At 43.5% G+C, this 15,860-nt stretch overlaps 1 protein-coding gene across 1 annotated transcript in view; it reads right to left on the reverse strand.

The window, feature by feature from the left end:
- Nucleotides 1–15,860, reverse strand: part of ZNF827 (zinc finger protein 827) — a 184,060-nt gene that overhangs the window by 103,313 nt on the left and 64,887 nt on the right. Inside the window, exon 5 of the mRNA XM_007471998.1 lies at nt 1,446–1,679. Within this exon, the coding sequence (XP_007472060.1) occupies nt 1,446–1,679 (234 nt within the window). The remainder of the gene's footprint in view (nt 1–1,445; nt 1,680–15,860) is intronic.

Raw genomic sequence — 15,860 nt, forward strand, 5'->3', positions numbered from 1 at the left:
AAGAGCGTGAAAGTCTATGTTATGGGAGAAGCATTAGAGAGCTGTGTAACCTCTCTGAATTGACTGGAAAACCAACAGACAGATGCCTGTATGTCACCAAGACCTTTTGACACAGGAGGGAGGGTTCAAAGTATGTGGGCTCGAACATCATTTTTTTAAACTTGCAGCTTTTAGCAATTAGCACAGTCTTGCTAGAACTCCCATTTACATAGGAGAAGCTGCGTTATCACTGCGAAGTTTAGAAAAATGGGGCGACAAGGTAACAACTGTATTATGCTTTATCTGTAACAAATCATGTCCCCCGGAGGTTCCAGTGTGGTTTTTTCTTTTTTTTTCTTTTCCAGTGTGTTTTAAATTAACATCAAAGGAAAGAATTCTTCACCCCACCAAATGGCAAAAACAGGAATTTCAACTGTTCTAATACAGCAACCTTAAGTAAATAATTCTTAATTTCTTACTTTCCAACCTACTGGTCAACCAGAAACACAGAATTGCTGATGAAATTACACTGGGAAGGGGTCTCCCTAATACATATCTTGCTTTCATCCTCCAAGCACACCAAGTTACAGAACTGAAAACAGCTTTTGATTCATATTAGTATTTTGAGTAGAGTCTCTAAAAATTATTTTTAAGCAGCAGCGAACTAAGGATGGGATATGACTTGGTAAGTACTATTATTTACATAACTTTTCTTTCCATGTTCTTTTTTTTTTTTCTTTCCATGTTCTTAAAGTCATACCTTTGAATTTTAAAACACACTAAATTTCTATCTGTTCTGAAGGGCATGGGGCAGATAGGAGACTGGGTGGGAAAAAAATCCAAAATACATGAATTTCAAATTATAACCCATTTTGCCAACGTTTGATAGGCTGAAATGACATTTAGATACTAATAAAAATTATTTGTTTGCCTTAAGAACTTAGATTAATTACTGTAACATTCCATTATGAGATTTTCTATTTATAAAATCTTATTGCTACTCTATTGGTAATCACTTCAAGTGCCATCTTAATGGTTTATTAAGTTCAGAAAAATATTTCTAATGGTTCTTAAAGAATATAGTACAAAAACAGCAAAGAGTGCAAGGTCCTCTATTAGGAAAGAATAGCTATTTTGATCAATTAACAGAAGTGCTTTGAATGTCATTAGAACCCATTTAAAATTATGACCTACAGCATCTTAGAAAACAGCACTGTTTTCCAACAATTTGCAGGCATAATCAGGAAAGGGGGAGTGTATTTAATAAGACAGGTACACGGCTAACATCCGCAAACAAACTCACACACAACACAGGAATTTTAGCCAAGTAATCCAATCATTCCTGAATTCACTGCAATAATGTGATATTACTGCCATCAGGCTAATTATAACCCACGCAGGAAGCAGCCCAGGTGGTTTGCAAGTGATGGTATCAGGAGGTGTATATTTTAGAAGAAATCAAGTACCTGATAGTTTCATGAGAAGTTCAGATGCTGCTTTGACTGACATATCCCGCCTTAGTACGTTGCCCTTTGCTTCCTGGGGCTTCAGTGTGTCCTCAGAGATGCTCGGGGCTGGCACTTCAGACTCGGGGCTGAACACATAGTTGGACCTAGGCAACGTGGCACTTAGAGCCTCCTCCTCCTTAGGCTCCTCTTTCACTTTAAAATTAAGATTCATGGGCTCCTTCTGATTTGCAGCTGTCAAAAGAAGAAAAGGATTACACACATATACCTGTATGAAAGGCCAGTCCCACTCTTAGCTGTTCCCAACTTAATGAAGTATGTAATGCATGATCACATCTTGCTAACACAGGAGGGACCATAACCCGATCAAAATAGGCTGAGCCCCAAGCACAAAAATACAAGTCACTCCATGAGCGTAGGACTTAGAAGAGTGCGGGCTTCTGAATCTTTGGAACCTACCATATTTTAGGAAGTGCTGCCTCTACAAAGTGTTTGGGCATATTTTCTCTTTGGTTTCCAGTGTCTTCTTCCCTGTATATGCTGCTGCCTCTCTGACCTATTAGCACTCTCCCTACCTAATCCTATTATAGAATAATGCTTTCAGACAGTTATTCTGCCATAAAATATTGAATATAAACATGAGTCAGAGGCAAAAACCAAAGCAAAAACCTAGAATGCGGTGGTCAGGTGAGGATGGAGAATTTGCCAAGGAGAAAAGCTCAGAATGCAGATATAACACTTTTGCCTTATTATAAGCTGATGCCACTGTCCCACAAACAGTGGGGCATGCACTTGGCCTTGTCTTTCTGGTCACTATCTGTAGCCCAAGTTATCTCCGAGTCCACAATGGGCATTTTTAAGAGAAAAAAATTTTATTTTGGAATAATTTGAGATTTGCAGAGAAGTTGCAAAGAGGGGTCAGAGAGTTCCCATACATCCTTTACTCGGTGGTCCCTAAAGTTAACACCTTACATAACACCATGGAGCATTTGTCAGAATGAAGAAATTCACATTACTATGATCTAAGATCCAGATTTTGTTCAGATTTCACCAGTTTTTCCACTAATGATGTCCTTTTTCCATTCCTAGCATGGTTGGCTGGTGTGGAGTGTGTGGTCAGGGCAGAGCTAACTGGCCTATTATGGGATAGATTCTTTCTGTGGCTTGGCTACACCTTACCAGGCCTTCACTCACTGAGCTACATGCTACTTCCTGGTTTTTCTTGGGCAAAAACCAAGAAGGAAGACTAGCAGCAGCTTTTCCCACTTGGCACTTTCACAGCCATCTTGCCCCTTTAAAGGGCCACATAGTAGGACCTTTAAGTTGGTTAATTTAGGTGTGCTGGTATTTTAAGAAACAAGATCTCATCCTAATACAGAGTTCTTAGAAAAGCTTCTTAGAATGAGCCTTGGGCTTCCCTGGTGGTGCAGTGGTTAAGAATCCGCCTGCCAATGCAGGGGACAAGGGTTCGAGCCCTCGTCCGGGAAGATCCCACATGCCACGGAGCAGCTAAGCCCGCGAGCCACAACTACTGAGCCCTCACGTCGCAACTACTGAAGGTCCCATGCCTAGAGCCCGTGCTCCGCAACAAGAGAAGCCACCACAACGAGAAGCCCACGTACCGCAATGAAGAGTAGCCCCCACTCGCTGCAACTAGAGAAAAGCCCGTGCGCAGCAACAGAGACCCAGTGCAGCCAAAAATAAACAAATAAAAAGAAAGAAAGAAATTTATATAAAAAAAAATGAGCCTTAAGCCCACTCTTGCTTAACAACAACGACGACAAAAAGGATGAAGATAAAGCCCCAAAGGGTACGCCTATCAACCCCCTGCCCACCGTCTACCTCCAGCCAATACATAGACACAAAGTCCTTTCTTTATACCTTACGCCCTTCTAAGAATATCCCTGCTGGAGTCACAAGTTCACATGGACCAGCATATTTGGGAACTGGACCCCAGAGGGCTACAGTGACACTTGGAAGTTTTACTACCAGAAAGATGAAGAGCTGAGACTAGAACCCACATGCACAGGCTGTCCACCCTGTGTCCCCTGCCTCGCTCCACTACACCACTCCTCCATCTCTGGTCCCTGTGTTATAACAACACCTGAATGGAACTTAACCTTCAAGTCTTTGCTAAAATACCACCTTCTCAATGAAGACTGCGACCATCCTGATCAAAACTGCGACGCCCACCCCACAGTACCCGCAGTGCCCCAAACTCTCTTACCCTACTCTAATTTTCCTTTTTTTTTTTTTTTTTTAATATTTATTCATTTATTTATTTGGCTGTGTCAGGTCTTTGTTGCGGCATGCGGGGTCTTTCGATGCCGAGCGTAGGCTCTCTAGGTGTGGCATGTGGCTCCGGAGCACGTGGGCTCAGTAGTTGTGGTGCGCGTCTTAGTTGCCCTGAGACATGTGGGATCTCAGTTCCCCGACCAGGGATCGAACCCGTGTCCCCTGCATTGGAAGGCAAAGTCTTAACCCCTGGACCGCCAGGGAAGTCCGTAATTTTCCTTTTTATCCAAAATACTTATCACCAGACAACATCTTGTTATGGATTGAATTGTGTCGGCCCCACCTCCCCAAATACAAATGTTGAAGCCCTAACCCTCATTGGGACTGTATTTGGAGATAGGGAGAAAATTAGGTTAAACGAGGCCATTAGGGTGTGGCCCTAATCCAGTATGACTGGTGTCCTGAGAATAAGAGAGACACAGAGGATGTGCAAACACAGAGTAAAGACCATGTGGGGACAGAGCAAGAAGGAAGCCATCTTCAAGCCAAGGAGAGGCCTCAGGAGAAACCAAACCTGTCAGTACCCTGATCTTGGACGTCCAGCCTCCAGAACGGTGAGAAATACATTTCTATTGTTTAAGCCACCCAGTCTGTGGTATTTCGCTATGGCAGCCCCAAAGACTAATCCATACTACATAATTTTCTTATTTATTATGTTAACAATTTATGGTCTATTCCTTCAACTCAAAGGTAGGCTTCATGAAGGCAATAATCTCTGTTTTAACGCTGATGTATCTCGAGTGCCTAGAACTGAGCCTGGCACGTAGCAGGAGCTCAACATATATTTGTTGAATAAATAAAATAAGTTGGTCATAAATCAGTGACATCTGTTGGCACTCCATTATTGCCTGTGGTAAACAAAAGCTACGAATCCCAAAATATTCCACCAAAGGCAATCGGAAGTGCTTTCCTCAAGTCTGATCATGAGATAGGGGATAAGACCTTCCAGATAAAGTTAAAAGCTCTGCTACTACACCACAGCGCTTACTGAGGTGTCTCTGAATGATCACTTGGACTCTGGCATTACTAAAGGAGGAACCCAGAAAAATCTCAAGGAAAGTGCTGAAAATCTAGCCCTCTGGGGACAGTGCCATTGGCATCTGAGCCCAAGGGAACAAGGACAGTCTCTAGGGCAATCTTCAAGCATGTATTTTGGACCTCTACAGAAGGTAGCTCCCAAGAGGATTCTGTTTATCTAGCACATTTCTCCCCTTTCAACCACTTCCAGCGGGAGGGAGTCGTTGCTGTCCACCTCCTAAAGCTTCTCTCACCCTAAGCCTTTCTTCCAGAATCCTTCATAAAACCCTTTCCAAGAGCATCCTAAGTTAGTCACGATAGAGTAGTTAAATGGTGTGCTGTCGGGGACTTCCCTGGCGGTCCAGTGGTAAAGAGTCTGCCTTCCAGTGCAGGGACACAGGTTCCATCCCTGGTCGAGGAACCAAGATCCCACATGCTGCGGGGCAACTACGCTCACGTGCCACAACTACTGAGCTCGTGTGCCTCAACTAGAGAGCCTGCATGCCACAAACTACAGAGCTCACGCTCTCTGGAACCCGTGCGCCATAACTAGACAGAGAAAACCTGCACACCACAACTAGAGAGAAGCCTGTGCGCCGCAACGAAAGATCCCGCATGCTGCAACTAAGACCCAAGGCAGCCAAAAAAATAAAGAAAATTAAAAAAATAATAATAATTAAAAAAATGGTGTGCTGTCTATTAAGTCTGTAATTTTGATTCTTTGGGTAGGAACAATATAAAGTGAATGGTTATATATATTTTAAAATGCTTCAGGCTTGCATCTTTTATTTTTGAAACTTTAAAAAATTCTAAGGTGAGCCGAGGAAAGAGATAAGAAACTACCGAGGCCCTAGAAGCAAATCCTAACTGCTGGCGAAGGCAACCATGAAGCCAATGCTCTCTGAAGATATAAGTAGCTTCTGGGAGCATTAGTCAGAATATGTGCTACATAAGACTTAAGGAAAAAAAAAAAAGACATTTGGCATTATTAGTACAACCCAGATTTAACAGAACTGTAATAAGACACTTTAAAAAAATAATAGGCAAGCTGTATGTTGCTGTTTTATAAATTTGCAAGGTACTTCGTACCTGGTTTTCATTCTGACAATGCCAAGAATGGCATAAAACTAGTAATGTGCTAGGGAAATGTAAATATGGCTAATGACATATCAAAAAATATCTGGGAAACACTCATTTGTCCAAGTTTTAGTTTCCCAAACATTTGGATCTAAATAGATGATGTAAAAATAGCAATATGAAGGCTACCCTGCTTTTTTTCAATTACCAGAAATATTTACACTGAGAATACTGCATAAAGCCCTATATTTTAAAATTAATATGACTGCATAATTGCCATCATTTTTTATTATCTTAATTAAAAATTGTTTTTCTACAGGGAAAGGTGAAACTAAAGTTGTTTTCTCTTTGGGGAAATTGCTAAGAGAAAAGCAGTAATTTATGACTCACTGCCTGGTCTTTACTTCATTCTTACCACTAACAAGATCTGTGCACATATGGAACTCAATTTGTAAAGGACTTTTCACAGCAAGTACCTTGACTTCCATTTATGTATCGTCAAGCTTCCAGACACTCCACTTAACTCAGTGAGGAAGACCCACTAACCAAGAGGTCCCTTCTCTCACTGTTCAAACATTTTGCGACCTGAGAAAATTATGATTAAAAATTATGTACATCTGTAAGTTCATGAGCTCGATGGAGTTGGGCTGCCGTTGAAAGGAAACAAATCAGCTTTTTCTAAATCAGGATTTAGAAAGGATTCAAGACAAAGGCTAATATGGGAAAGGAACGGGAGAGCCACTGGGATAAAATGATTCCAATGATTTCTAATTCTAATAGGCCAGCATTAATGAGTTGTAAAAGGAACCCATCTTTCCGGCGAGGTGTCCTCAGTACACTTCGAGATTCTGTCTAAGCCCCTCTCATCCCCACCCCGAGGACAATGCTGTATAACTTCCTTAAAGACCATTATTTGTTTCAATAAAGCACACAGCTAGCATTTGAATAGTTATACAGGAATTGATCCTTCCATCAACCACAGGAGACAGGCATTGTTACTACCTTCATCTTGCAGGTGAAGGAACTAAGGTCCCAAGAGGTTAACAGACTGACTTCTCCAAATCAGAGACCCTGGACTTCAGGGCTTCTGGCTGAAAACGCACCCAAGCACTCTCCTTTCTCTCCAAGATAGTCCAAGCGCCTTTAAGAAGGAAACTAACTCAAGCAGTTGCACTGTGGGCTCTGGCCAGAAGTGATACGGTGTGAACTAAGTACTGTGAACGAGAAATGAGGAAGGGTGGCGTGTAACCTGAAGGAAAGGCATGTTTTCTGGTAGGGAAGAATTTTATGAAGATCTGAGAGGGTGGAAGAGAAAGAAGGGACTGCGACATGACTGTTACTGTTCTGTTTTGTCTGCTTCCTCTGGGGAAGGAAAAGGACACTTTCCTTGAGTTTAATAAGACCGAGCTCTCTTTCAGTTCAGAGTCTGGCAATTTTGTGACTGCTGAACTGATACATGAAAAAGCTAGGCCACTGAGAATTTTACTTACTAGCTCCCCCTAAAGCAGAGCCAAGGACCCTTGGACCTGGAACGGACCGCAGATTTGGTGGTTTTCAAACAGTGTCCCAAGGAACCAACCCTAGGATAAGCTCCTGGGGTTCCAATAAATGTCGGTTTCCAATTTAAGCTTTTAAAATTATTGAAACTAATTTAAAATTTTAAAATGTGGACCCTCAGCTCTGTTATATATAAAATGTCAACTCACTGGAGACCACTGATGGGTTAACTTGAGTTAACAAGTTAATTCAGTTTTGTGTATCACTTGTGATGCAGTTCTCCCTGCCTCTTAGGAGTGGCAGAGTTCTAGTAATATGTCATTAATAAGGAAGTGCTTGGCTATACACTAATCTTTCCAAAAATTCAGGCATGTGCATGTTAAAACTGTACAATTATGGCACGACTAGGGTCTATAGGTATGCCCCAAATCAGGCTTTCTCAACCTCAGCACCACTGACATTCTAGGCTGGGTAATTGGCTGTGGGTGACCGTCCTGCAAACAGTAGGACGCTTAGCAGCATCCCCGGTCTCTACCTACTAGATGCCAATAGCACTTCCCAGTCGTGGCAACAAAAATTTCTCTAGACATTGCCTTACTCTCCCCTGAGCATGCCTCTGGTTGAGGACCACTGCCTTAAATTAGGTGCCAGGGTAGTTTCAAGTCTATCTGCTTTGGTGAAGCTTCTGATCGTGGCTAACAGCCAGACAGAAAGATGTAGATATACACATATTTGGTTCTGTCATTTAGAGAGCACTTAATATGGGCCAGGGAGTATGCTGTTTCCTTGGATTAATTTATCTGATCCTCTCAACGACCCTCTGAAGTATTTACTATCATTATCTCCATCTTGTAGATGAAGAATCTGAGACTAGTAAGATTAAATAAACTTCCAAATAACCGTTAACTGAGTGATAACCAAGTAGCTAAAACAGAATTATCGATGGCTTTAGTACACGCTGAAAGTTTGGGGTGCTTTTGTCTGCCCTTTATTATGATAAGGAATAAGGGCAATTGCTAAATGTTGTCAGCTTTGAAGCAAAAACTTTTTACTATTGTACTCTTCTTTCAAGCAGCTGAATACATTTAACTAAAGGGATCCTGAGATTACAAGGTGAATTGTTAAAAATCTTATCTCATTTGCCACAATGTCCCTGTGTAAATGGTATTTCTTGAAGCTGCAATCAGCAAAATAAATTTAGAAATACACTAGATGCTTATACTGCTGTAAGACCTCATCTTAACGTAACACTAATTTCATGTGTGGGGGATTATCACTTAGCAACTTTTTTCTAATTGCTGGACTTTTAAAATAAATAAATATAATAATACATGAGAACCTAAAAAATAAATTTAAATTAAAAAATACATTAAACTTCATATTCTTCGTGTTTTGTATATTGAGTCTGCCCTTAAGATTTTGTTTGGAAAAAAATGGGTTTAATGTTTGAAAACAAACAAACAAAATGAAAACCATTACTGTTTTCCACTCCCTTATTTTACAAGAAGAAAACACAGTCTCAGAGAATGATACGACCTTTTTAAAACCACACAGCTCATTCATGACAGAATCAGAATCAGAGCTCAACTCTCCAGATTACAAACCAGGGCTGTTATAACTACCCAAGCTCCCTTGTAAGTGTATGTAAGGATGTATGATCTGTCTGGGGACCTGGGATTTTTCTGACAACTTGATGCACTTTGGGTGAGAAGAAAATAAATTGCCTTCGGAAATCATAAGGAAAGCCGAGATTTCATTAAATAATAATTAATAACAGTGAAGCATAATAATAATTAATAACAGTGAAACATTCAAATAGAATGTTTAAAACATTAGCTAAATATTTTCAAACCTTGCTCTCTCATAAGGTAAACTACTTAATTGGCCTTAAGTAGTTTTATATTTAGTGTTTAGCGGAGTTTTAACCATCTTATATTTCTCATTATATTTCATTATATCTTTCATCCCCACCTGAGTTAATCCTCGGTCACACTTCAGTGTCTATGTCTGCAGACCAGGACCGCGCAGGTCCCCTGTGACAGCTGCTGAGATTATAGACATAGCGACAAAGGGAAAACAAAAGAGCCTTTGGAGCAGGGAGGGTAATAACAATAAGCAGCGCCACTGAACATTAAAATAAATAAATAAGGCTTTTCTCCGTGAACGAAGCTACTAGAAGCCACACATAATAAGCAAGAGTAGCTATCTGCAGGAATCCACTTAACAGACAGGATATCTCCCTTGTCAAAAGCAGGAAGGACCAGTCCTGGAAAACCGATCAAGCCTCTAGCCGGGAGGAGATGGGAGAGAAAACTGCATTTTAAATTCACGCTATTAACACATCCAAAGAATGAGCTGTAGGAACAGCCGTGGAGTGATTTGCATGTAAGAACAGCTTGAGGTGACTTGAGACTGGAAAGAAAGAAAACCTAACGATTGGATCGTATATTTCCAACACTCTTCAGGGAAGTCGGTGACCATCTGCCCCAAATGACATCTGCTCTTGACTGTTACACTTGTCATTTTAAATGACTATACTGACATTCTGGTTCATACATTGGTATTTTAATGTGTTTTTGTCTTTGGGGAACACCCAGTGAGTCTGAAGAACTCTGGACATTGCAAGGAGACTGCAAAATGGTCATCATGATCCTTTCTGCCTGCAAACCCACCCCTTTTGCCATGTGACTCCACGGCTCTTCCCATGAAGAGGTGGAGCAGATTATCCCGCCCTTTGAATCTGGATTGAAGTGGTTGGCTTTGGTCGCTGGAAGGTGGTGGAAGTGACGCCGCTGGGCCAGCTTTGAGCCCAGCCTCCTGGAGCACTTCTGCTCTCTCCTTTGGAAGCCAGCTGCCATGTGGGCGAGCCCAGGCTAACACACTGAAGGATGGGACACCCTGGGGGACAGAGAGAAGCCCTCCCAGCTGGGGCCCACCTAGACCAGCCATGCCCTGGCAACCTGGCAAGGTCCTGCAGGTGGATGAGTCAGCCCAGAAGAGACCAGAAAAAGCACACCGGTCAGCCATGCCCAACTGCCCAATCCCCAAACTTGTAAGCTAAGTAAATGGCTATTGTGTTGAGCTGCTTAACTGTGGACCTGTTTGTTACTTAACTCCCTATGTGACCGACTCCGGTTCCTAGATTTGGCCCCAGAGGCTGAGGTCCCGGCCAACGCCAAGGCGCTCACACCCTTTGAGGCTCCCTTTGAACAGCCTGCTTTCTTCCCATGGACCACCTCTTTCTTCCGTACTCTTTATGGCACTAGGAGCTGGTTGTGACTTTGTAAATCTTTTTTTTTTTCTAAATTAAATCTTTATTTATTTATTTTTGGCTGCGTTGGGTCTTCGTTTCTGTGCGAGGACTTTCTCTAGTTGCGGCAAGCGGGGGCCACTCTTCATCGCTGTGCGCGGGCCTCTCACTATCGCAGCCTCTTTTGTTGCGGAGCACAGGTTCCAGACACGCAGGCTCAGCAGTTGTGGCTCACGGGCCCAGTTGCTCCGCGGCATGTGGGATCTTCCCAGACCAGGGCTCGAACCCGTGTGCCCTGCATTGGCAGGCAGATTCTCAATCACTGTGCCACCAGGGAAGCCCTGTAAATCTTTTTTAAGTGATGTAATACCACAACCTCTGAAAACCTGACTTCCGGAGTATATATGACTAATGGAATACCTTTCTTATCATCTACCATGGAATACATTGTGGATGATACAAAGGTAAAGACATTATAAAGGAAACATCAGCCCCTGCCGCTGCCCCTCCCCCCCTTAGCAATCTGAAACATAGTTGAAGAGGCAAGGCTAAGACACAAGCAGTGAAGCAAGGATCAACGTGGATGTTAAGATTCTAAGTATCACTGGAGCGGGGAGTAGGGGTGGATATCACAGCAATAAGGCGGCAATGTTGCTAGAAATTCTCTACAAAGATACAGAACTACTGGGGATCAGAGGTGCATTAAACTAGTTATTTTGTGGGGTTTTTTGGGCCACACCGCACAGCATGAGGGATCTTAGTTCCCCAACCAGAGATCGAACCTGTGCCCTCTGCAGCGGAAGTGCAGAGTCCTAAGCACTGGACCGCCAGGGAAGTCCCTAGTTATTTTGGTTTTAATAACATTATTCTTTTTAGAACCCCCCCCTCCACCATTTTACCTAACAGGAGGAAGATCTATGGAACTCCACGGTTCCAGTGACCAGACTCCTGGAACATGAGGGAAGGCAGGTAAATGGAAATGGGGGGGCAGGGGGAGTGTGTACCAGCTGGTGAAGACTCAGCATTTTTCTTGAGAGGAGTGAGGATACCATTACTCAGGAGAAAGAAGCCAGGCAGGGGCACAACCTGATGCCAGAGGTATCAGAAGAGTCCATTAACGCCTTGGAGGCCTGGCGGAGGGGAGGCAGGGTCCTGGGGTGGAGGAAGCATCCGGGAGGGAGCTGGTGGGCCAGGAAAGGCCGCCCTCGAGGGATGGGTTGTGGGTGTATTTTGAAGACACAAAAAAATTTAACCAGATTAGTGACTGAATTAGCATGCATTAAAAACGATGTCATGGTTTGAAGCCAAGGAAAATAAACAGTGAAGCAGACGGAGGTCAAAAGACAGTTCACTCAATTGAGAAAAAAAAAAAAAAAAGGTAATAGCTCATTAAGGGGTTAGGGGCCAAGCTTCACAGTTAGGCAGCGCTGAATCTCTGCTCTATCCCTTGGTCTCGCCAAAACCTACTAAGCCTCAGCTTCCTCATCTATAAAATAGGCTTAACATTAACAGGGCTGTTTGGAGGGTTAACTGAGAAATTACATCAAGTTGTTGGCACTGCACCTGGCTCACTGGAAACCCATCTGATTAGTAATAAGGTAAGGCTCAGGATAACAATGGTAGACGTAACAACAGTAACAACAGTAGTGAGTGGAAGAAAATGTACTTCTGAGGGAAGGAAGAAAATGACCTGGATTCAGTTGTGCAGAAACATAGAGTTTGAACAATTTTCCTAAGAGTCTATCAAGATAAACAACTACTCTGCGGACAATTCTGGAATGAGATGAACTCTATCCAGCACGGTGAGGAAAGAAACGTCTGGATTCCAGTGGCAACCCTTCTAACACTACTGACTTCCAGTCTTGGTTTCCTCAACTACATGCTTGTTACGAGCCATTGAAGACACACTGTAACTGGCTTTACTGTTACTACTCTATCTGCACTAAACAATGCCTGAAAAGCCCACAAGTATTAGTACAACTTCCAGTGGCATCTAACGTACGACGTTCAGAGAATGGCTGCCTTGCTGGGGACTCTGACTCTACAAAAAACAAGGGCAGAGAACAGAGCCAACTTCCAGTTTCACCACTTCCTTACTTTGTGATTTGGGGGAGGGGATGCTGGAGCCTGGCTGCCTGGATTAGAATCCCAGTCCCACCATTATTAGCTGTGTAAACGTAGGCAAGTTTCTTAACCTCTCTGTTTTCATCTGTACAATGGGAATACCAACAGTGTCTTCCTCTAGGGTTGTTATGAAGTTCAAACGGGTTAAATAGCAAGGAGCAGGCACTATGTAAGTGATTGTTAAGGAAAAATCATAAACAATGAGTCAGTGTCACAAAGCCTCCATCCCTGGAGGCCTGAGCACGTGAGTGTGTAACTCCAGGTCCCACTTTCTTGTTACGCCACCTGCTCCCTTCTGTGACTCAGATCAGCCCTCATCCCGTGGAGTAGCAAGTCACTGAAAAACAGGAAAGAGTCACACTCTCCCTCTCATACGAATCACCCACCAGGTTCGGTAAAATCCAGGATTTCAATAGGACATTCGGGCTGCCTGCACACATGAGGGCCCACAATGTGGCTTCTGACACCAGGAATTTTAGTCAAGTGATCAGTGGGTGCCCATCATGAGAAAAGCCAGGCAGGGTTTAAAAAGGGCCAAACTGAAGATACAAAGGAAGACTGCCAAAAATAACCCACTGGCGGAAGGCACACTTAGGTGTGGGGAGGGCCCCAGCTAATGGCACTAAAGCCTGAGGGCGTGAATGGCAGAAGGCTAGCACTTCCTTGGTAGAAGGATGCTAAGATGTTTGACAGAAAGCCAATCAGAGCCACCCGGTAATAAGGATGCCTGGTTAACGGGATCTCCCGGCCCCCTCCTTCAGCAGCACAAACAAAGGTATCACAGGATAAGGAGCTGCCCTTTACAGACAAACCGTATTGTAACTACAGATGCATAACATTATGGGAAAGAGATGGAGGTGGCAGAACAAAGGCCCATGGGAAACCGCAAGATACAACACATTCACCAGCTCCCCTTCGTTTATTCAAGGAAACCTTTGCCATTTTACCACTGAGCTCCTAACACATTCGAAACAATTCAGCTTGGACCCATTTGCAAGTCACTGTTTTCCGAAGTCCACCTCTCATGGTTAAGATGTTTCGGCCCCAATTTTATGAAATTAATAGAATATGGGAGACAGGATAAATTTTTTTGGCCAGTTTCCAAACTAAAAATAGTTGAAATGACTTGTGTCTTTTATTTTCAAAAAACCAAGTACAAAAAGATAAAAAGATATTCCCAGCCAACAACTGAGGTGCCAAGTTTCTGTCAACTGCTTGGTTCTAATTTGGAGAGTTAGATTTAAATGTGATATCTTGAAAAGTGTAGTTTTCAGAAAGAGAAATGATGTAAGCCCACAGCAGGCAACTTTTAATCAGGCATCTAATGATGATACTCCCAGTTACTAGATGTTCTAGATGAGTCTCGAGACTTTCTAATTCTAACTGGAGAACATCAAGATGCTTCTTTAAATTCTTCTGTCATGTGGCTCCACGAGGGAAAACATGGGGCTCAATAACCATGACTCACCCAGGCCTCCAGTTCATGTTAACCTTGACCTATAGTGAATGCCTCAGCCCCATCCCAAACCACCAGGCCCTTTTCATGGTCTTGGATAGAAAGTGAGGGAAGAGAGCTGCACTGAAAAGCTATAGGTGTACTGAGAAAAACAAACAAACACAAAAACAGGTACCAAGTTTATCTTCCACATCAGTGGTCCTTGGTCCTGGCTGCATTTTAGAATCGTTTGAGGATTTTAAAGAAAACGCCAATGTCTAGGGACTTCCCTGGTGGTCCAGTGGTTAAGACTTTCACTGCAGGGGGCGCAGGCTCAATCCCCGGTTGGGGAACTAAGATCCCCCATGCCACGCAGTGTGACCAAAAAAAAAAAAAAGAAAAAGAAAACACCAATGTCTAGGTCTAGGTCCTATCCTAGACCAACTGAATTATAATTTCTGGCAGTGGGGCTGGACCCTGGCATTTAAAAAAAAACAACTCCCCAGGTAAGTCTAATGTCAGTCAAGGTGAGAACTGCTACTGGATAAAGGGGAGAAGGTACAGAAACAGTAGGGATTTAATCTCCTCTCGCCTGCACAGTCCCAGTCACGGGGCTACTGAATCCCTTGCCCTGACATGCGACAGTCTGCATCTGCCTTTTGGCTCCCAAGAAAGATCGATGCAAATATGCAGGGCTGCAGCCCTCAAAGGCCTGCCTCCTAGGCTGAAACTTGGAGCAGAGTTTGCAAAATTCTCTTTTCCATCAGCCCAGAAAGCCAGCAGCAGGCACTGTCCCATCCTCTTCCCTGAATCAATTACGGTGCTAAGCCTGGAAAGCCTTGGTCCTAGGGAACAAGGTTAATCGTGAAGGACGAAGGGATGTTAAGTGTGGGCTCAGGCAGAAGACGAGTAGACGGTTTGGGGAGGGGGTTTGATTTCACAATCACAGACACTAGGAAACCTCAAAACGGGGTTAGGGAGGGAAGGATTTAGAGTCCCTTTAAAAGAAGATTCCAGGGCTTCCCTGGTGGCGCAGTGGTTAAGAATCTGCCTGCCAGTGCAGGGGACAAGGGTTCGAGCCCTCTGCTGGGAAGATCCCACATGCTGTGGAGCATCTAAGCCCGTGCACCACAACTACTGAGTCTGCGCTCTAGAGCCCGCGCGCCACAACGACTGAAGCCCGTGCACCTAGAGGCTGTGCTCCTCAGCGAGAGAAGCCAAAGCAACGAGAAGCCCGTGCACCACAACGAAGAGCAGCCCCCGCTCGCCGCAACTAGAGAAAGTCTGAGCACAGCAACAAAGACCCAACGCAGTCATAAATGAATAAAATAATTTTTTAAAAAAATAGTAAGCATCCTTTACACATTTATAAGGTTTTTTTTTTTTAAAAAAAGAGGATTCCACCAGTGATTTTTAACCCAGTGGGAGCAAGAAAGACTCCCCTTAATCACCAAGCAAGAAAGAATCAAGTGTTTTCCATCTCTCTTTTGGAAACAAGAAGGTATGGACACGCTTGAATTTGCCACTGTGCTCCGGTTCTGCAGACTGTGATGTGGCTGGCACAGAGACTCCCAGCCCCCGTGTCCACAAACAGCTGCACCCTAGAGTCCCAGCAGGTGCACACACAGAGCCCAGCTCAAAAATTCATGGCAAGAACAATGGCGCCGTTATGATGCCTAGGGACAAGGCCTGATGCTAACCTGACATCCGATAAGGGAAA

This window comes from Lipotes vexillifer, unplaced genomic scaffold (assembly GCF_000442215.2).
Source record: "Lipotes vexillifer unplaced genomic scaffold, Lipotes_vexillifer_v1.1 scaffold269, whole genome shotgun sequence".
Lineage (NCBI taxonomy): Eukaryota > Metazoa > Chordata > Mammalia > Artiodactyla > Lipotidae > Lipotes > Lipotes vexillifer.